The following is a 23,247-nucleotide window of genomic DNA, read 5'->3' on the forward strand; positions in this document are numbered from 1 at the left end:
TAAATTAGACAGGAACAATAAAGTTATAAAACAACCATTCAAACATGGCGCAGGTCGTGTTATTTCGACCAAACCACCAGTCCTATCTCCATGCGCATGACCGAGGACGTCCGAACAACGTACGTAAACCGGGCGTATGTAAATAGACCCAATATGGCGGTGAATATGATCACTGACGAACCAGAAGAGAACGCTGAGCCAAACAGAGAGGAGATATCTACCCATTCGAGACCCGACCGGGTAAGGAAAGATAATACGGAGTGCTAACAGTTTATTCAGAGTTAGACTCAAACCTACAGGCATGCGGTTTGTGCACTTGCAGATACGAACTCTGGTTGATTGTATCACATTAGCAGTATTAAACTTAATGACACATGCTCTCTGGTAGTCGAATATCTATCGCAGACAGGGAAGCTAACCAGTATTAGTTGAAGATTCTTATACTATGGAGAGTTTTTCCAAAGAGAGTTTTTACTTTCTTTGGTGAAATTTCTTTAAAACTGATAGACAACTACTTATGTTATTCAACAGGACGATTAAATAGAGCGCGATATGAAGGGGAAACAACAGACGTAACAAAGACAGACGACAACGACATAGAGAACAGAATAACAAAATCAAGGTATGTGTATCAAATACACATGAATGAATTACAATGATATCTGTGTAGTTATTGGGTTACTTAGACAGATAACAAATGGGTAAACTACAGATCTTATCAAAGGTAACACGAATTAGTTATAGTATCAGAGCCTTTTCGTCTATATAATAAACAGCAGATAAAAGTAAGCATCTATAGTACACTCGCTTATATATCCATTTCCTTAGGTCTGCTCTTATTTGCGAGGATAGAAAAACAAAGGTGCGCACCATTGACATCCATGTTTGGCAAGAAATCAGTTGTTTAATCGGTGCTACACTTTTCAAGCAAGTAAGTACTCTAGCTAAGCGTGCCATAGATTATACCGATATATCGCAATAAATAGAGTATAATCAGTCATCTCCCATCCCCCAGTCTAAGTGACACATCTCTGTCTCTCCTTAGAACCATCGTATACCATTCGTCCCCCTAAATAAGGATACAAACTGGGTTCAACCGATTACTTCGAGCTACACACGAAAATAGTCTATTGGAATAACAAGGGTCAGTATGGTTTTCTCATCTCTCATAATTATATAAAAGCAAGATTAGAGATTCAGTAATCTTAACTTCAATTTAACTGGCACATTCCTAGAAAAATATCTCCCAACAACTCCCCTTGTAAGAGTATAGAAACTCGTCCTGGGTAACAAAAAAGAACACTTGTTAGTACCCAATTCCAGCACATCCCAGGTCTCCATCAGATTGGTCATGGTTGGTATAGCTTAAGCAAACGGGTATTGTTTCACCCCATTTGTGTAAGAGTAGAGAAACTCGCCCTGTGCAACAAAAAAGAACACTTGTTAGTACCCTATTCCGACACTTCTCAGGTTTCTATCAGATTGTTTATTGCTAAGTATAGCTAAAGTTAAATGGTATTGTTTCTCCCCATTTTTGCAACACTAAGAATCTGGGTAACTGAATTTCTTTATCAAGAGTGTTGAGATCAGTGCAGAGCTGAGAGACGTTGGAGGGGATTTTACAGTTCAAATGAATTAGCTCATTATTGTTTATGTTAATGAATTATCATTGCTACATTGACTCCCTTAAACAATTCGTAAAACGGGTTTTAATTGATACATATGTTTTTTCTTGTTGTTATTATTTCTTACATATAGTGTTAAACTCAGAGCGGATTCCTGACGAAGGCCTAGCCGAAACGCGTTGTGTCAATCGACCGCCTATGTGCTCATTGTTCAACAATTGAGTATAAAGTTGAGACAAACAAAAAAAAGTTTTTCACTGGTTTTTTGGATTTTAGTTCTTGTATATAGTGTGTGTGAGGAAAAACAATCATAGCAGAAATAATGAATTATCAACATGATTAATACTAGCAGGCTAAGGACACCTCTTATGATCAATCAGTTATGAATCTATCATAGTTTATACTGTAAACATAGGAATCAATTTGCACAGATGATGACTTGCAGATATATTGTTGTCCATATGTATTGTTGAAAAAAAGAATTTATTGTGAAAAAAAGAAATTGAAAAACAGAAAACGAAAAAAATAGATATTTATATTTTGTAACAATAAAAGAGATACATCACATATTCATTAGCCTGTATGCCTATCTATTTCACAATTTGCATTTGTAGAACATTATTAGATGGTTGTTAAGAGAATGAGTGATATGCATGTTTATTGGGAGTCAATTTGCAAGTAGTATTTATCCGACACTGTGCCCGGTGTTAACCCTTTCCCCATAATCATACTGATTGCTAAGACATTCCAGGGCACGGTGGGCGACAAGGTGGCAAAAGTAAAAGGTCATCTATTGGCTCACACACTCTGGGTGGAAGGTGCTCCTTTGGTAGTGGGTACCCTATACGCCCCCAACTCGGGACAAGAACAATTTCTCATGGCGGCATTGTCGGAAGTCCTCTGCTCACAAGATATGAGAATAGTAGTGGGGAGACCGGTCTGGCCAGCGCTATGGACAAACAGGGGCACTATCCAAGTCAGGAAGGAAATGGCTAATGGACAGAGCCTGGTGGACATATGCAGGGTGGCTCACCCACAAACCACACAGTTTTCCTTCCATTCTTATGCGCACCATACATACGCCAGACTGGATCATTTCATAGGATCTACAGAGCTGACAGCACTCGTAGATACGGTGAACATTATACCAGCAGCACTCTCAGATCATTATGCAGTGACCGTGACCCTTTCAATGCCCCCATTCTCAGACCGCCGGGGACGTGGTGACTCAGGGAAAATCTGCTTCAAAGAGCAGGGGTATCTCAGCAACTCCACAAATGCATCACTGACTACTTAGCAATGAATGATTCCCCGGACACACCTCTTACAGCATTATGGGAGGCTCTCAAAGCTATAGTGCGGGGTGAATTAATTGCCATCTCCGCCGCCGAGGCCAGGGAACGTAAGGATAAGAGGGAACTCCTCAAGGCCTGAGTTGTAGAGCTACAAAGAATACACAGCCGCACTTGCGCCCCCAGAGTGTGGCACCAATTGAAAGCGGCAGGAGCGTAATTAGCAACTCTGGATTGGGATAGGGCCGAGTACGCGTCCCTCGGGCTCCGGCACTCCTATTATATAGGGGGTGATAGAATGGGGCACCTCCTAGCCAGCAAATTTAGGGCCCACGCCCAGCACGCAAACATACCGGCGCTTCAGAACGCCTGGGGGGAGACAGTGGAACGGGACAACGAGATAGCAGATGTCTTCTGAGGCTTCAACTCCACGCTCTATAGTAAGACCTCACACACGCACGGCGACGGTGAAACCTACCTCTATGGAGTCGCTACGCCGGCGCTGAACACTGTGGGGGTGGAAGCTCTAGATGCACCCATCAGGATTGAAGAAGTGAGCGGTGCCATTTCCCATCTCAAACCACTGAAATCACCGGGTCCCGATGGCTTCTCGTGGGATTTTATAAAGCCCTCGGCCCACTCCTCGCCCCGATCTTAACACGGCTTTTCAATTCCTTCCAGTGTCCGGGGACCATCCCCTCTGACATGTTGGCCGCTGATATCGTAGTCATCCTGAAACCCGGGAAGGACGCGACTTAATGTAGCTCCTACCGCCCAATTTCCCTTCTTAATCTAGATTTAAAGATGTTTACTGGGGTCTTGGTGGCTAGAATGGGCCCGCGTCTACCCGGTATCTTCGAACCGGACCAATCAGGCTTCATTTACAATCGCCAGAGCAGTAACAACACCAAACACATACTGCATCTAATAGATAAAGCCCACCGCACTAAGATGAATGCTCTGCTGTTGTCGGTCGATGCAGAAAAGGCCTTCGACAGAGTCGATTGGGATTTCTTAGATAGCACTTAGGATCACTTTGGCATTGGAGATCGCTTCAGGGCATGGGTAGCGAGCTGCTACGACAAGCCCAAGGCCACAGTCAGGGTGAATGGCACGGCCTCCAGGCCCTTTGAAATCCAGAGAGGCACGAGACAGGGGTGCCCGCTGTCACCCCTTCTCTTTGCGCTTTATGTGGAGCCCTTATAACAGTGGAAACAACGTCTCAACAGGTAAACCAAGCGGGGGGACTGATTAAACAGTATATCAATCACATAGCACAGGGAAGAAAATGTGGAGCCCTTAGCACAAAAAATCAGGGATAATCCTGACATCCTAGGTATCCCATTTGGAGGGGAGCGACATACGGTGAGCTTATACACTGATGACATTTTGGCAACCTTGGAGTCCCCTGAGCCCTCGGTGCCAGCTTTTCTGTGGGAATTGACCTCTTTTGGCCTGGTCTCCGGTTTCAAGATAAACATGGGGAAATCCACGGTCTTACACCTTGGCCGCAGTGCAGATTTACCTGGGAAGGGGCGTCCACCATACAGAGAGCTCCAGACCTCAGACACAATCACTTACCTAGGGATAGACTTAGCTCCCTCTATCACGCGAACAGTCACACAGAACTATACTAAACTCCTCTCCCAAATCCAGAAAGACCTCCGACACTGGCAAAAGCACTCACTGTCGCTCCTCGGCCGGATTGCCTCTATAAAAATGAGTATCCTACCCAAAGCACTCTATATTTTCCAGCCCATACCCGCCTGGCTCCCACCGGGGACCCTTCACAAGCTACAGGGAGCGGTGCAACACTTCATTTGGGCAGGGGCACACCCTTGTATGCGCAGAGACCTCTCCCACGGACATCCCGATGAGGGAGGACTGGGTATCCCAAACTTCCTGGAATATTTCAGAGCATCCCAACTCCGACACCTGGTGGAATGGAGCAGACCTGAATCTGAAAAACGATGGCTGTTCCAGGACCGGGCTCTAGCGAAGCTCTCCCTGTGGAAGGTGCCGCTCTTGAAGAAGCCAGATAGACCGCCAAATCTCAAGGGCTCTCCAATCATGAACACACGCTACTACGAGTCTGGGATACTATAGCCGTCGAACGAAGACTCACATCCTTCCCCTCACCATTGACACCCCTATTCGACAACCCAGAGTTTACACCAGGGTTAGAGGACCGAGCGTTCCCGCAATGGCGGGTCACGGACTGCAAGTCAGTGGGCCATCTCTTCGATTTGGAGGGGTTTCTCTCATTTGCCGACGTAAAACAAACCTACGCAATCAGAACACCAAACCGATTCCAATACTTCCAACTCTGCCACTGGCTCCTCCATCCTGACGTGCGGCCGCTGGTCGGCAGAAAGTTCACAGCATACGAGAGATGGCTTTTGTTAGACCTGTCAGCCCTTTGGGTGGTCCCTCCTCATCATTATTTATTTTGTCCCACTTTTGCCTCAAACCCTGTTTGAATTTTTCCTTTTTGGGAACCACCAGACTTTTTAGTGTTGCTACAGATTCAGGGAGCCATTTTAGCTACCCCTGAAACTTCTGTCTGAGGGCCTGAAGCACAAAATGGTGGCCTCCTATGACATCACCAGCATCCACTGGAACCTACCAGCACCTTCCAGAACCTTCCAGGAGATTCCAGAACTGTGTGACAGTTGGAAACCGTTTAGAATGTTGGGAGGATAAGAGAGGCAGTTGGCAGTTGGAGCTGGCAGTTGGCACCTGACTGGTGAAGAGAGAGGAGCACAAGAGTGAAGGAGGAAGGAGTGAAGCAGCAGGGGTGGAAACTTGTGCCTGGAGTGGGGTCCATAAACCCACCCTTGATACTTGTCCCAGCTGATGGATCCCAGCCTATAGCCCTGTGTGGGAAGAAGAAAGAAGAAAACCATCCTAAGGACCTGGACAGCAGGAACAGGCCTTAGAACCAAGAAGATAACAAGATTCTGACCTGAGAGTTGGTTTCCCTGGAGCCTGGCGTCGAGTAGCCGAAGACCTGGAGCCCGAGGTGGAGAAGCGGCGCTGACTGAGGTAGCAGACGTCGTACCCGGAGCCGCCTGAGGTCATAAGAGGGCGCCGGCGGAGGTCGAGTGGAATACCAAGGGTCGAGAAGGAGGTGAACCGAGGTCGAGCGAGCGGCGTCATCGGAAGGGTGAAGTCTGCCCTCCGGAGTCGTCGGAGACCGAGGTAGAGGAGCACCGGAGGTCGGGAGTGAGGATCGCACTCCGGAGTCGCCCGGAACCTGTGAGGAGGAACACCGGAGGTCGGGGGTGAGGATCGCACCCCGGAGTCGCCGGAAGTCGACAGCGAGGTCAGACCGGCCGACGTCATCGGAGCCGAGTGCGCCATCGGACCGGAGCCGCCCGAAGTCGACATCGTGTGGAGACTGCCCGACGCCGTCGAATCGAAGGTAGAGGTCGAACCGAGGCCACCGACATCGGACCGGAACCGCCTACCGGCGCCGTCATAGAACTGACATTGTGCCGAGGCCGCCGAGACCGAACCGGAACCGCCTCACGGCGTCGACACGACTCCAGCGGCGTCGGAGCATCAGAAAAGGGCAGTAAGTGGAGTAGAGGGCGCCTTAGGCCCTGTGGAGACCTGAGAGACTACTCTAAGGGGCTAGGGCGGAGCTGAAACCCACCTGACTGTGCCTGGGGTGAACTGGGACTAACCTAGAGAGGTTCTGTGGAGAGGGAAGCCAGGGCATTGGAATTTCCCCCCTTTTTGATCTACCTCAGTTTAGGCCTCAGCCTTTGCCTCAGCCAGGGAGTAGTACCCCTCAAGCCTTTCACACCCTACAAGCTGTGCCTGGGCCAATTCAGCCCTTCAGTAGTGAAGTGTCATCTGATTCACAAAGTGTACTGTATACTTCTAATTATTTATTGGGGTTACTGTATTTATTAAGTTCTCATCTATTTATTGCTGCACTGAATTTCTAGGTCCACAGGACTTGTTGGTGTACAGTATTTATTGGGACAGTATTTATTGATACAGTATTTATTACCTCAAAGTATTTAATTGACTGTATATATTGCACTTGTATTTATGCCCTGTTATTTATAATCACCCCTATTTATTTCAGCAAACAGCAAATATTTATTTGACCTGCTATATTTAAAAATGTATATATTGTGATTGTTATTTATTTTCCCAATCAGCAACTAAGAGAAAAAGATAAAGAAAGAATATTTTCATAATTTTTACGGTGTAGAGTCGTTTTTGGAACGGATGCACGCATGGTTCTTGTATGGGTATATTGTATGCTTAGCACTGCGCCTGTTTCCTGACCACTCGAGCCAAGCTACCCCATTGTGTCGGGAAGGTCCACCACCGCCCTGCGGAGTGGAAGTGGGCCGTTTCCAACATAAATTGGTGTTCAGTGGTGGGATAGAGCTGTGCCTACATATACTCAACAATAACTGTGGGTAGTCCATAGGCCTACACCGGGAGTTTTCTCACAGCGGCCTTCCTAATTGTGGGTTTTTGTTTTTTTCAAATTTACTCTGGTGGTGGGAGGAGGTATTACTAAAGGTATCCCCCTGCATTGTTACTGCACAAAACCTGTCCTCTAACCTGGGTGGGCAAGATGGAGTTTGTTCTTGAAGATTTAGAAACATACACTGTGGCCCAACTCAGGGAGTTTTGCCAGCGAGAGGGGGTGTACTGTCCCCCAGGAGCAAAGAAGGGTGCACTTCAAACCAGCCTAAGGGCTTGGGGGGAGGCACGCAGGGAAAGCAAGGCTGAGGAGGAAGACAGGGATGGAGAGCCTGACCCCGAGGGGGCTGAGATGTACCAACCTGAGGTGGGGAACCTGTCAGCAGGGCCCAGGACACTTTCTAGGGGGGGCAGCCGTGCCTCTAGTGGGGGCTTATCCAGCGTGGAGTTAGCAGATCGGAGAGAGAAAAGACAGCTCACATGGGATTTAGCAAAGCTGGAGAAGGAGAAAGAGGAACAGAGGTTGGCTCATGAGACGGAGAAAGAGAGGATGGCTCATGAGATAAGACTGAAGGAGATAGAGCTTCAGATCCTAAGAATTGGGGCACCAACTGTTCCTAATGGTGGCAGCCAAAACCAAGAGTCCACTAGGGAATCCAAACCTTACCTGCCAAAGGACATTGTAGCAAGCTATGGGGCGGGTGACGACATCGCCAAGTGGCTCGCAGCCTATGAGGTCTCATTGAGGGCCCATGGGGTTCCAGTGAAGTACTGGGGAGGGGGGTTGTACAAATACATGCCTCCAGCTGGTAGGGATGCTTTATTGGCCCTCGAAGAGGATGAGCAAACCCACTACCCCACCATGAAACTGGCGCTCATCAGGAAGTTTGGACTTACTCCGGAAAAGTACAGACAGAAGTTCAGGGGTAGTCACAAGCTGGGCACACAGAATTGGGTGGACTTCCTGGACTATGCAAAGAAGGCACTGGAAGGTTGGATTCAGGGCAGTGAAGTAAGGAACTACGAGGAGCTGTTTGACCTAGTACTGAAGGAACACCTACTCGAGAAATGTTTCCCTGAACTGCGGCAACACCTGGTGGATAGCAAGCTGACCAGCCCCCGGAAGCTTGCTGAGGAGGCGGACATTTGGGCTAGTACCCGGGTGTCCACAAGGGGGACTGGAGGGGATACTCAAAAGGCCGGACAGGGCGCCCCCCAGAAGAAAGAAGGAGGGGAAAAGAAAAAGGAGTTCTCCAAAGGCCCCCAAAATAACTTCCAAGGGAAGGGAACAGGATTCACCTCTAAGGCTAACCCACCCAGAAACCCTAATCCTGGCCAGAGTCAGCAGCCAAGGGTTGTCCATTGCTATGAGTGCGGTGGCGTTGGACACTATAAAGGAGATCCGAAGTGTCAGAAACGATCACCCCCTCCCACTGGAGGAAAGCCCCCCGGAGTAGCTAGTGTAGTGCTCGGGGAGGAGATGCCCTTAACTAAGGGAAGGGAGTGGGCGGGTGTCACTTTAGTGTCCCTGGGAGAACGGGAGATGGTTCCTAAGATTCAGGTGCCCGCAAATACCGCAAAGTATGGGCAGTGGATCACCATCAACGGCCAAAGAGGGGAGGCTCTGAGAGACACAGGAGCCAGTATGACTATGGTACGTAGCCAACTGGTGTCTCCAGAGCAAGTCATTCCCGATGTACTCCACCCAGCCGCGATGGCTGACGGCAGAACAGGTCACTATCCCGTGGCCGAGGTTCCCTTTGAATGGGGGGGGGTTGCAGGTTCACTTCGAGTTGCCGTAAGCCCTGCCGTGCCAGTCGATTGTCTGCTGGGCAATGACATGGAGCACAACGCTTGGAAGGAGGTGGAATACCGGACTCATACCGAGATGCTGGGTACACCTGACTGGGCCTGTGTTAGCACAAGGTCCGAGACTACCCGAAGAGGGAGTTCATTCCGGCTGGAGCCTGGAACAAAGGCCCAGCCAGCTGCCAGTCAAGGGAAGAACCGAGGACAGGAGGAGCCTGCCTCGGCGTCTCCACCCCGTAGGACGGATAGGCCACCGGAGGTGGTGGACCAGGAGTCTGCGGAGGGGGACGTTACCAACCTGGAGGACCTACCCATCCCGGCCGAGTGGCACGTGGAGGGAGGCCCGTCCAGGGAGGAATTCTGCCAGGGCCAGAGGGAGTGCCCTACCCTTGAGGGGCTGAGGCGACAGGCCGAAGCCCAGGCAGCAGGGAACGTTGAAGGGAACTACAGTGTTTACTGGGAGGATGGCCTCCTCTACAGTGAACCCAAGGCACCCCTACATGGATCGTCACGAGCCTTGGTAGTTCCTCAACGTTATCGAGCCTTCCTTTTAGAGTTGGCTCACGAGATACCATTGGCAGGACACCTGGGGCAAGACAAGACCTTCGCCCGTCTTATCCCACACTTTTATTGGCCTCAGATGAAAGTGTCGTCCGATACCTACTGCCGGACATGTGTGTCTTGCCAAGCCAGTGGGAAAACAGGGGTGAAGCTGAAAGCTCCCCTGGAACCACTCCCTGTCGTTAGCACCCCCTTTGAAAGGGTGGGCATCGACATTGTGGGTCCATTAGATCCACCAACTACAGCTGGTCACAGGTTTATCCTGGTTCTGGTGGATCATGCCACACGGTACCCAGAGGCAATACCTCTGAGGACCATAACAGCACCTGTTGTGGCTAGGGCCCTGATGGGAATCTTTACCCGAGTGGGTTTTCCCAAGGAAGTTGTGTCCGACAGGGGGACCAACTTCATGTCAGCATATATGCGGGCAATGTGGAAGGAGTGTGGAGTGACCTACCGGTTCACAACTCCTTACCACCCCCAGACCAATGGTCTGGTGGAGAGGTTTAACAAAACCTTGAAGGGCATGATCAGAAGTCTGCCTGAAAGCCTGCGGAGGAAATGGGACGTCCTCCTACCCTGTTTACTTTTTTCCTACAGGGAAGTGCCACAGAAGGGAGTGGGCTTCAGCCCCTTCGAGCTTCTGTATGGGCACCCTGTACGCGGACCTCTTAACCTGGTGAGAGACGGGTGGGAAAGAACTCCCAGAAAGCTCCCCCAGGATGTGGTGAGCTACATGCTGGCCTTCCGGAGCCAAATGGCTAAGTTGTGGAAGCAAGCTTCTGACAACTTGGAAGCCAGCCAAGCAGTAATGAAGGCGTGGTATGACCACAACGCTCACCCGGTGGAGTTGGAGCCTGGCCAGAAGGTGTGGGTGATCGAACCAGGAGAGCTTAGTGCCCTCCAGGATCGCTGGTCAGGACCCTTTGAGGTGTTGGAGAAGAAGGGTAAGGCTACCTACTTGGTGGACCTGAAGACCCCTCGTCAGCCCCTGCGGGTGCTGCATGCCAACCGCCTCAAACCCCACCACGAGAGGCCCGAAGTCATCTTGATGATGGTGACTGACGGAGGAGAGGACGTGGAAAGCGAGCCTCTCCCTGATCTGTTTGCGTCTCAAGAAAAGGATGGGTCGGTGGAGGGAGTGATTCTCTCCCCATCTCTAACTCCTGAACAGCAGGAGGACTGTCGCCAGGTCTTGGGGCAGTACTCCTCGTTGTTCTCCCTTGTCCCAGGTAGGACTCACCTGTGCGTCCATGACGTGGACACAGGAGACAGCCCACCTGTGAAGTCCAAGATCTACCGGATGTCTGACAAGGTGAAGGCCAGCATTCATAGTGAAGTCACTAAGATGCTGGAGCTAGGAGTGGTTGAACCTTCTAGCAGCCCCTGGTCCAGTCCGGTGGTGTTAGTGCCAAAAGCTGCACCACCGGGTGCCCAACCAGAACTGAGGTTCTGTGTGGACTACCGGGGACTGAATTCAGTGACAAAGACTGATGCTCATCCGATCCCTAGGGCGGATGAATTGATTGACCGGCTGGGAGCTGCCCAATATCTAAGTACCTTTGACCTTACTTCGGGGTACTGGCAGATCTCTTTGACTGATGGAGCAAGGGAAAGGTCAGCCTTCTCCACGCCCAATGGCCACTACCAGTTCTGTGTGATGCCCTTTGGGCTCAAGAACGCACCTGCCACGTTTCAGCGCCTGGTAAACCAGATCCTCACCGGAATGGAGAGTTTCTCTGCTGCTTATCTGGATGACATAGCCGTCTTCAGTAACAGCTGGGAGGATCACTTGCGACACCTGCAAGCTGTTCTCCAGGCCCTGAGACAAGCTGGATTGACGATCAAGGCCAGCAAGTGCCAGATCGGGCAGGGGTCGGTAGTGTACCTTGGACACTTGGTGGGTAGGGGAACGGTGCAACCCCTCCAGGCGAAGATCGAGGCCATCATGGCCTGGGAACCCCCCAAGACACAGACTGAGGTCCGAGCATTTTTGGGCCTCACGGGATACTATCGCCGCTTCGTGAAGGGGTACGGTACCATCGTAGCCCCTCTCACGGAGCTCACGTCCAAGAAGCAACCTCGACGGGTAGTCTGGACGGAGGCTTGTCAGCAAGCCTTTGAGAAATTGAAGAAAGCCATGTGCGAGGCCCCGGTCTTAAGGGCCCCAGACTTTTCCAGGAAGTTCATTGTCCAGACAGATGCATCAGAACATGGCATTGGGGCAGTGTTATCGCAACTCAACGAAGAGGGTCTGGATCAACCCGTGGTCTTCCTATCCCGGAGACTACTTCCCAGGGAACAGAAGTGGAGTGCAATAGAGCGTGAAGCCTTTGCAGTGGTATGGGCTCTGAAGAAGTTGCGGCCATACCTGTTTGGCTCGCACTTCCTAGTTCAGACCGACCACAGACCCCTTCGTTGGCTGATGCAAATGAAGGGGGAGAATCCCAAGTTGTTGAGGTGGTCTATTTCCCTACAGGGGATGGACTTTCAGGTGGAACATCGGCCTGGAGTGGACCACGCCAATGCAGACGGTCTCTCAAGGTATTTCCGCCTTAGTGATGAGAACTCCCAAGGGGTTGGGTAGCTCTCCCCACTTTCAGCTGGGGGGGACGCGTGTTAGACCTGTCAGCCCTTTGGGTGGTCCCTCCTCATCATTATTTATTTTGTCCCACTTTTGCCTCAAACCCTGTTTGAATTTTTCCTTTTTGGGAACCACCAGACTTTTTAGTGTTGCTACAGATTCAGGGAGCCATTTTAGCTACCCCTGAAACTTCTGTCTGAGGGCCTGAAGCACAAAATGGTGGCCTCCTATGACATCACCAGCATCCACTGGAACCTACCAGCACCTTCCAGAACCTTCCAGGAGATTCCAGAACTGTGTGACAGTTGGAAACCGTTTAGAATGTTGGGAGGATAAGAGAGGCAGTTGGCAGTTGGAGCTGGCAGTTGGCACCTGACTGGTGAAGAGAGAGGAGCACAAGAGTGAAGGAGGAAGGAGTGAAGCAGCAGGGGTGGAAACTTGTGCCTGGAGTGGGGTCCATAAACCCACCCTTGATACTTGTCCCAGCTGATGGATCCCAGCCTATAGCCCTGTGTGGGAAGAAGAAAGAAGAAAACCATCCTAAGGACCTGGACAGCAGGAACAGGCCTTAGAACCAAGAAGATAACAAGATTCTGACCTGAGAGTTGGTTTCCCTGGAGCCTGGCGTCGAGTAGCCGAAGACCTGGAGCCCGAGGTGGAGAAGCGGCGCTGACTGAGGTAGCAGACGTCGTACCCGGAGCCGCCTGAGGTCATAAGAGGGCGCCGGCGGAGGTCGAGTGGAATACCAAGGGTCGAGAAGGAGGTGAACCGAGGTCGAGCGAGCGGCGTCATCGGAAGGGTGAAGTCTGCCCTCCGGAGTCGTCGGAGACCGAGGTAGAGGAGCACCGGAGGTCGGGAGTGAGGATCGCACTCCGGAGTCGCCCGGAACCTGTGAGGAGGAACACCGGAGGTCGGGGGTGAGGATCGCACCCCGGAGTCGCCGGAAGTCGACAGCGAGGTCAGACCGGCCGACGTCATCGGAGCCGAGTGCGCCATCGGACCGGAGCCGCCCGAAGTCGACATCGTGTGGAGACTGCCCGACGCCGTCGAATCGAAGGTAGAGGTCGAACCGAGGCCACCGACATCGGACCGGAACCGCCTACCGGCGCCGTCATAGAACTGACATTGTGCCGAGGCCGCCGAGACCGAACCGGAACCGCCTCACGGCGTCGACACGACTCCAGCGGCGTCGGAGCATCAGAAAAGGGCAGTAAGTGGAGTAGAGGGCGCCTTAGGCCCTGTGGAGACCTGAGAGACTACTCTAAGGGGCTAGGGCGGAGCTGAAACCCACCTGACTGTGCCTGGGGTGAACTGGGACTAACCTAGAGAGGTTCTGTGGAGAGGGAAGCCAGGGCATTGGAATTTCCCCCCTTTTTGATCTACCTCAGTTTAGGCCTCAGCCTTTGCCTCAGCCAGGGAGTAGTACCCCTCAAGCCTTTCACACCCTACAAGCTGTGCCTGGGCCAATTCAGCCCTTCAGTAGTGAAGTGTCATCTGATTCACAAAGTGTACTGTATACTTCTAATTATTTATTGGGGTTACTGTATTTATTAAGTTCTCATCTATTTATTGCTGCACTGAATTTCTAGGTCCACAGGACTTGTTGGTGTACAGTATTTATTGGGACAGTATTTATTGATACAGTATTTATTACCTCAAAGTATTTAATTGACTGTATATATTGCACTTGTATTTATGCCCTGTTATTTATAATCACCCCTATTTATTTCAGCAAACAGCAAATATTTATTTGACCTGCTATATTTAAAAATGTATATATTGTGATTGTTATTTATTTTCCCAATCAGCAACTAAGAGAAAAAGATAAAGAAAGAATATTTTCATAATTTTTACGGTGTAGAGTCGTTTTTGGAACGGATGCACGCATGGTTCTTGTATGGGTATATTGTATGCTTAGCACTGCGCCTGTTTCCTGACCACTCGAGCCAAGCTACCCCATTGTGTCGGGAAGGTCCACCACCGCCCTGCGGAGTGGAAGTGGGCCGTTTCCAACAGCTTTTAACAAAATCTTCTGATTAGAAGATGATCTCTGAACTGTATAATATGCTCCGTCCACCGGCTCCCTCCTCACCCTCTGCAGCACATAGGCGCTGGGCGCGGGAAATTGGGAGGGATCTTACGGAGAAAGAATGGCGTGATATTTCTTTCCGGGCCAACCACACGGCCCATAACATGGCTAGTAGGGAAGCGGCGGCCAAAGTTGCCACTTATTGGTACTTGACTCCAGCCAGACTGCATAAAGGGAACCCGGACCGTAGCCCGACATGCTGGCGGGGCTGTGATGCAGAGGGTACATTGACCCACCTACTCTGGGACTGTACGGAACTGATGGATTACTGGAGCTCTATTTTGGATGACAATGACAGACATTTTGAGACCGAAATTTCCCGATTCCCCGCCTACACACTTTTAGGGCTTCCCAACCCAATCACATACCCACTGAATTCGATACGGGGGAAACAGATGGGCCTGGCATTGGGAGCAGCTGTCCACACATCCTCACCCTATGGGGCACACAAACCCGACCGACCTACACAGGATGGCTACATAAATTGTGGTATATTGTAGGCAGGGAACGTAGTCAAGCCACCCTAACGAATTCAGCAGACTCATTCAGAACCATCTGGCGTCCCTTATTGTCCCTACTAGCGTTAGAAATGAATGATGTGACATGCCCAAAATACCTTCGCCTCCTCCGGCTCACCGACACACAATCCGCGACTGAGGTCACCCAACCCCCCAAGTAATTGCCGACCCTTACATAGGGCTCTTCAGAGCCATTCACACAGCACATCGGTTCAGGGGTGGAGGGGTGGAGGGTGTTCGGGGAAGGGGGGGTTCAGAGGCTTTTCTTTCTATGGACTTTTTTATAATGCTTAGCCGGGTCAATCCCATGTTCTATTTCAGCAGTCCTTGCCCCCCCCCCCCCCATCGCTACTGAAAGACTAACCGGGGCTCATACATGTTTGTACGGGCTTGGCTTGCAGGGGGAGGGAAAGGCATCTCTGTAGACAAGATATGGGAATGTCCGTTATGCGCAATGTTTTATTCATATGCTTGCAAACCAATAAAACAAAGTTAACCATAAAAATACTTTTAAGCCCTATTAGTTCTATTACATTACAATTTGTGCCCCTGTATGCCAAATATTATCTCCACTGTTGCAGGGTCATTGTTTTGTCATGACTGCCCCTTATACCAAATATTACATTCAATACGCGTGAGCCAGAATTCTGCTAGTAATGCTGTCTAAAAGCCATGGTGATCCCTTATGTCAAAAATTACCTCTAGTATGCAAGGGACCGTATGTTGTCATGGTTACCCCCTCAAATGCCTTAGTTGTCCTCCCAAACAACACAAAATACCTCCAATTTGCCAGCACCAACAATTTTCCATGGGTGCCCCCTGTGCCAAGAATTACCTCTAGTATGTCAGTTTACCGTGGGTTCCATTATGCCAGAAATGATCTCCAGTATGTTAGAGACAAAATGTTATGTCAGGTGCCAGTATTTCGCCATAGCTGCATCTAAAACCCAACAATGATCTTCAGTACGGCCAATGGAAAGGTTGCATGAATGACACCACATTCTTAGTTACATTCACTCCTTCTTCACTGTCATTCATTTGCACTCTCTTGCATTCATTCATTCTCAGCCACTTTCTTGCAGTAACGAATCCTCTCTCTCACTCATTCTCACTTTTGCCCCTTCTTCTTCTGACTCATACTTTCTCACTCCCTCACACTCGCTGGCATTCACTCATACTATCACTCCTTCATTTTTACCCACTCTCACTTATTTTCACTCGCAATTAATTTCACTGATTGTGCCTCATTCCCATTCTCTAACACTCCCTCACATTCAGTCTTATTCATTTTTATTCATCCACTCTCAGTCACTTTCAGTCGCTCTCACTTATTCGCTCTCACTTTGACTCACTCACACTCACTAATTGTCACCTACTTCCTGTCACTAACTCTCACCCACTCACTTTCACTCACATCGACACATGATAACCCATCCAGACGTCAATGCCCACACGTACACTTAGATTCTGACCCACACACATGCCCACACATGCATTTAAATGGATTTTTCTACTTACCCCAGCTCCCTGCAAGAGTCTTCTTTCAGCTCCTGGGGCTCCATTTTTAGGTCTCGCTGAGCCAAAGGCTCGAAGAGACATTTTGTATGTGCGATTTTCAAAGTGCTACCCACAGTCTTTTGGCTGGCCTAAACCTTGAGTGCACGATCACATGCACGTGCTCAGCTGCTCCCACTCCCCCCTCCCTTCTCTATAGCTTTCTTTCACTTTAGCCGCTTTGACCCTTGCATTCCCCCCTCCCTTCTCACCCAGCCCTTTGATGCTCTGCTCGATTACTTTCACTTTTGCCGCTTTGATGTTTGATTTTTATTGCCTTTGTTTATGTGACGGAGATCCATTGCATTTGGCAGAACATTCTGGGGCCGTAATGCATGAAATACACCAGGTGGCGCTAACGTGTTTTACAGAGCACCATACAGCATTTTGTTCTGCGTTAAAAAAAAGACGCTTTAGGAGCGGAAAGGAGCTATCCCTTTTACTTGTATTAAAATGTATTTTTAAAGGTGTCTCAAAGGATCCTGAACATAGTTTATACTAGCATGCTCCAATACTGTCCGTATTTCACTCCTGATTGCACTGGCCTTCCAGGTCCTAAGACTCAGACTCATGATTTTACTGTTATTTCAAAACCAATCTAACATTTGTTTTGTTTTAGGTATTACCTTAGTAAAGCATACCTATGTGATCTTACTCTCCTTGGTCAGTGTTTTATTATGGATGACAAGATGTTTTCTCATTAGGACTCGCACCATAAGCCTCTTTCATTCCAAACATCTGGAAACGCATTCGTCTCTGTAACTATATAGTAATGGCTTTCAGTTACAGCTGGCGGAAATTATGCTATACACCTATTTATTGCCTTCACCAAACGATTCTGCTTTCACTGGTGTGCCCATAACTTGCCAAAATATTTTACTGATGCTTTCGGCAGTGTCTCCACTTCTGTCGGATCACTCCTCAAATGACACCTTCCTTAATCCCACCCACAAGCAAGGTAAGCCACTCAATCTTATGCTAATTTCAGACACTTTATCCAAATCTAAACCCATCATCGCTCCATCTGACATCACACATTTCACATGCAAATCAGTTCGCCTCCTTGTAGATCGCTCTCTCATGTACCCATCTGCTGTAGAAAACAGGACCCCACTGCTCTCACTGCTTTCCACGTGATCTTCATAAAGACCTCACTTCAGTCTTGCACTACAGCTCATTCAACTGCTTCATTATCCACCTTGTACCAAAGATAGGCCTCAGCCATGAATTACACTTGAAATAAAAGCGCATAACAGTAAATGAGGGCAGCAGTACATAAATGGCGAAAGCACATATTCACTGCTAACTTCTTGGTTAATAAGCAAGCCCTTCATACACTGCATAATGATCTAGGAGGTGTCAAATCTATCTATTTCCAGGACCTCATTACTTCACCATCCACAAGCGCTCTGTGCAAACCTTCAGCTCTTTACTCTCTCCATCATCTTCAATTATCAGTATTCTATTGTTCATCCTTACCTGCTCATGACTTCACCCTGCTACATCTGCTCCAAGATTAACACTATAATTAGTCCAAAGTGCTCAAGTCCTCACTCGCCTCAACCCTGCGCATTTACATTATTACGATTTAACACAACATCCTCCTAACAAACGTTTCCTCTTATGAAAGTAGCTAATCCACCCTGTGCCCCCCCTGTAACCATTTCGTCCTCCCTTCATCAAATCTTTGCCTCTTTCATCCAACAGTTTCCCCTGCGTTTCCCTTCGCACTGACTGCCTGTCCTGTAACCGACTACTCAACCCTCTCCTGTGTTCGGGACCCTTCATTCCACTATCCTATCCTCTCCTCTGTTCTTGTCTATGCTCATACTCTTAGATCGTTCTGCCTCTCCTTTGATATTGCTGGTCACCCCACACTTTTCTCAATGAGCGCACGGGGCATTAGCTGGGTACCAGCCCTTATGCTCCTCAATAAGCAGCAGCAATCGTTGCAGTTTCACCAAGGTGAGTTTAGTAAAAGTTTATTTTACTACTTTCGATAACTGGTGCCTTTCGCAAACAGAAAAGGTAATGACAATGTATCGCACATTACAAGATGGCCATCACATGGGACTGAGACCGCCTTGATCACCGTGTTGGACGATCTCCGAACGCGTGTCGACACAGGTAAGGCAGCATTTTTAGTGCTGCTGGACATGTCGGCCGCGTTCGACACGGTGGATCATGCTGTCCTGCTGGATCGTATCCAGAAAGCGGGCGTGGCTGGTCTGGCGCTGGGCTTGCTTAGATCCTATCTGGACAATAGGCAACAAGCAGTTGCATTACCACCGTTTCGCTCAGATATACGCCAGGTGAAGCAGGGTGTGCCACAGGGGTCCGCGATTAGTCCGATCCTCTTCAACCTCTACCTCCGACCCCTAATCAGTTTGATAAAATCCTTCGGCATCTCAGTTATTAATTATGCCGATGATACACAACTGATTTTTTCCTTTGAGGGTAAGGAGGCGGTCTCGAGGGATATTTTCCATCAGTGTATGTCGGAAACAGCAGAGTGGCTTCGCCTCAATTCACTCCAATTTAATGGGGCAAAGACCGAGGTGCTTCATTGCTCCTTGGATCAGCCCTCTCGCCCGTTGCCAGAAGATTTCTGGCCGGCATCCATCTTGGGTACTGTGACAGCTGCTGAGTCGGCCCGTAACTTGGGGATCATGTTTGAGCCTAGTCTGCAGCTGGATGCCTCGGTAAATAAGACTATAACAACGTGCATGGGCCTACTTCGAGCCCTACGTAAAATCTTGCCGTTGCTTCCCCTAGAAGCTCGAGCAGAGGTGGTGCGCAGTACTATACTCAGTAGACTAGACTACTGCAACGCACTACTTCTGGGGGCACCTAAGTCTTTGGTATCTAGGCTGCAGAGGGTTCAAAACATGGCAGCCAAGTTGGCATTGGCTCGACCACGCTCCGCGTCATCTTCAGAAGCATTATCTGACCTTCACTGGTTGCCTGTCCAGCAGCGTATTCTTTTTAAAGCTGCCTGTATTGTGTTTAGAGCGCTGCATGGTCTGGGACCTCTGCCACTCCAACATCTTTTTTCCTGGTACCAGGCTGCTAGACCCTTAAGATCCTCCTCGGCTTCTTTGATTATAGTCCCTAAATTTGTCAGAGTGAGGATGGGCGGACGTGCTTTTGGTTTTGCAGCAGCTAAGCTGTGGAATACTCTTCCTCTGTTGCTAAGGAGTAAGCAAGAATTAATCTCCTTTAAAAAAGAGTTGAAGACCTATCTCTTTCCAAGAGCAATGTAGTGTATTTGATCTGATGACTTACGTAAGGTCAAGCGCCAGGATACCCTTGGGGTGGCAGAAGCGCTCAATAAGAATTTAATACATACATACATACATACAAGATGGCATGTTTTAATACTAGGGCTTCTGATTATATGCATAACGTTTGATCTAGCAGAGATGATTGAACATATGGTGAGACCCTTAAATGAAGGCTTAGGGCTCAAATCACAAAGGGACTAATATGCAATAAAGTTACGTGTCTCTTCACTCATGGCAGAATCTCCGCACTGCACTCACTGCAGTGCGCTGGACAGAGAGGCTGCCCAGAGTGCAGAGACTCCACACTTGTACCTTTACTACACGTAAGTCCCTTTGCAAATCAGACCCTTAACCTCTACTTCTTTGTGATTTTTAAAATAAAGAGACGGAAGCATTTATAGTAAAAATGGAAAACTCGTGTCTCTATTTACAATGCAGTTATTGGTTGTTTTTAACTTTCAAGAAAACAACACATTTGTTCTTAAACGACATCCATATCTTAAATCACACATTTTATGATTTTGACATTTGGAATTTCATGTCATACCCTTCACTTGTGCCCATTCCCGACTTCTTATACCCTTGTTATCTAGCAGTGCTTTCAACACCACAGGCCATCAAATTCTGGACGGAACGGCCCTAAACGGTTTCGCCCATACCTCTATAATCACACTAAAATGCTAACAAGCACTGGCATAGCCAATAGGTCTCGCCTTTGGGACCGTTTAAGTGTTTAGTTATCCAGCACAATATCCTTGGTGCAGTAACATTAACTGATGCATGGCTAAACACTTATAAGGTCCCAAAGGCGAGACCTATTGGCTATGCCAATGCTTGTTTTATTACACTAATAGTAAATAACAGACTGTAATGAACTATTAGTGTAATTTTAAAAAGCCAGTAAACAAGGAGAGGTGAACACCAATGGCCAAAGCAGCAAGCTGCTCCCGTTTCTTCTGCTCTGACTTTGCCAGGGGTCACAGCTTCGACCCATGGTATCCCCTGAATGCCATCCATGTCATTTCAGGGGTGTTCAAATGACCGGCTGTGGAAGTTTCCAAGGCAGAGTCAGTTTAACCATAATACGAACGTGTGACCTGCAGATCACCACTATTACACTGAAATTTGATAAAGGACCCACCAAAAGCGTCATCGACAATTCTCAATATGTAAATGAAACGAATGCGCCGTTAGTGCACGCGGCTCCTTTGTGTTTGCGGTCTTGGTGCAGAGGTGACTGGCTGCTTGTTCGTGTCCTTGTGCATGTTTGTCTGTTTCAGTTTGTGAGTGGGTGCCTGGAGGTGTGATGGTTTCTGATCGTGCGCGTCCCATTGCTTCACATAGCACACATACCTCTTAATGTGTGCTTTGTGTGCGACATGGTGTTTGCAGGCACTATGACAAAAAGTCTAACCTGTCTGTCGCTGCTCGTATCTCATTCCTCGTTTCAGAGTCTTCCTTCCCTGCACCTTTATCGATGCATCAGTACTCAGTTCACCCCAAAGGCTGATGTGTCTCTCCTTTACATTCCACCTCTTTCCTACCTCATTCCCTGCCTCTGTCTAACACCTCCATGTCCATTCTTCTCACTTCCTTCAGTCTGTGCCTCCTCCTGCCTCAGTTCCTCCTGCTCACTTCCTCCATCCAAGGCACTAACTAGCTCAGTGGTTCTTAACCTGTGGTCCACGGAGCCCTGGGGGTCTGCGGTGCTTATTCAGGGGTACGTGACGATTTCTATAATTACATTATATTAGTAGATTTATAAAGTATATGCATATAAAAATCTAAATTGAAAATATAAAAATAATCTGGAAAGGTGAAGGAATATGAAACCGATAGCTAAAAATGTAGCTGCTGTACGTATCTTGATTCCTGGGAGGAGATAATACAGCGATTATAATCGAGTTTGGACAATCGGTGGCCTCAATTGTAGCAGCGCCGACAAAGAGGCAGCATGTATTAGGAGCAAACAAGCCAATTTGAAATGCTAGAGTCTCCATCTTTTAGAAATAAAACTACATTTGAAAAGCTCCAATCCTACCATTAAAATCACATTTTTGTTTTTCATATATTCTTTGTTTGCATATTACATTCAATATTTATTATTTCATAATGTGTGACTTTGCTTGATATATACTTGTTTCTATCTTTTTGTGTATTGGTTTAAGGGTCAAAATGTAGAAATTGCTTGGGGGGGGGGGGGGGGGGGTTGGAGGTGGTTCGCCGGCTTCCAGAAGGGATTCATTGGATGCCCACAGAAGGCTAAAGTTTACAGAACACGGCACTAGCTGAAGAGTGAGTGTGGGAGAGGGTTTTAGGCGGCCCTCCCTCACCCCCTCAATCCATCCCCTCTCTCCTCCCTCCTCTGAAGTGAACTGTAAACATGAATTCATTCTAAATGCTGTATTTGCTGCCATGGTCTTTGACGCGCTCCCTATGCTGGTTCCCCAAATACGGAAAATTAAAGAGGCTTAATTAGCTCTAATTCATTGTGATTACTGAAACAATCAATCAATGTGCTTGATTGTTTCATCAGAATTATGAAGCGCTATACGAATACAATCCAGTCTTACCAGCAGTAGCATGCAGAAGAGCCAGCAGACATGGCAGGGCGGAGTGCAGTGGGGACATCTTTCATAGCAGTCCTCCGAGGTGTGCAGCGAGAAGATGCTATGAGCAGAATGGGGCTCGCAGAGGAAGTGATGACGTCATCCTCCACAGAACCTACACAGACCAGGTGCAGACACACAATAAAAACAGGATCTGGTACAGCACCAAGATAGCGTCCGTCGCCTCGTGCACGGCGGACACGCTCCAGCTGTCTTTCCACCCCAGCAATGTCGAGGACACGCTTGAGGTCTTACGCCACCCTGGGTGTTCTGTATGGGGACATTTGAAGGTGTTTTTCAACCCTTCATGGTCCAAATCTGGTAGACTAAGCAGTTGATTTAGACTTTGGTGTCAAGGGTACTCCGTCGCAATGACGATGAAATACACTCGACACCAAACTCAAGGTCCGCCTGCGGTGTTTAGAGGAGGGCAGAGCTTGTATGTCAATGATGGCGCCTACTCCGGTGCCTACTCCTACACCATCGCCAGCATACTCCTCTGACAGCCGGAAGGAGTAAGGGCTGCCAGAGGCACATAACACAGCCCACCCTATTTAGAGTGGATGGCATTATGAGGTGTTTTTTTTTGCTGCTTGTCACCACCAGGCAGTAAAAATGTTAAGAGATGGCCACAGGGTGGGAGGCGTGGCCAGGCAGCCGACCGAAATGACCGCGCGTCACGGGCGCTTCGCCAGGCTGTAGCGCGGCGGGGCCTGTGTCGCAGTTATTGGGGGCAAGAGCAATAAAGGACACACGGACATCGGTTGAGCGCTCTGGGCCGGAAGACCCCGTGCGGTCCCGCCCATGTTTATTTATCCCCTCGGGACGAGCCCGCCCCGAGGGGTGTATGGATGCATGTTAGATTCCAAC

General features: G+C 48.8%; 1 protein-coding gene across 4 annotated transcripts in view; it reads right to left on the reverse strand.

The window, feature by feature from the left end:
- Window positions 1-22,519, reverse strand: part of LOC146801341 (uncharacterized) — a 202,521-nt gene extending 180,002 nt beyond the window's left edge. For 2 of the 4 annotated variants that reach the window (XM_085620992.1, XM_085620991.1), the window contains exon 1: window positions 22,342-22,519. In XM_085620992.1, coding sequence (XP_085477118.1) covers window positions 22,342-22,399 — 58 coding nt within the window. In that variant the 5' untranslated portion in view covers window positions 22,400-22,519. The remainder of the gene's footprint in view (window positions 1-22,341) is intronic. The other 2 variants (XM_085620989.1, XM_085620990.1) reach the window with 1 other exon arrangement.
- Between the last annotated feature and the right edge of the window lie 728 nt (window positions 22,520-23,247).

This window comes from Triturus cristatus, chromosome 8, assembly GCF_964204655.1.
Source record: "Triturus cristatus chromosome 8, aTriCri1.1, whole genome shotgun sequence".
Lineage (NCBI taxonomy): Eukaryota > Metazoa > Chordata > Amphibia > Caudata > Salamandridae > Triturus > Triturus cristatus.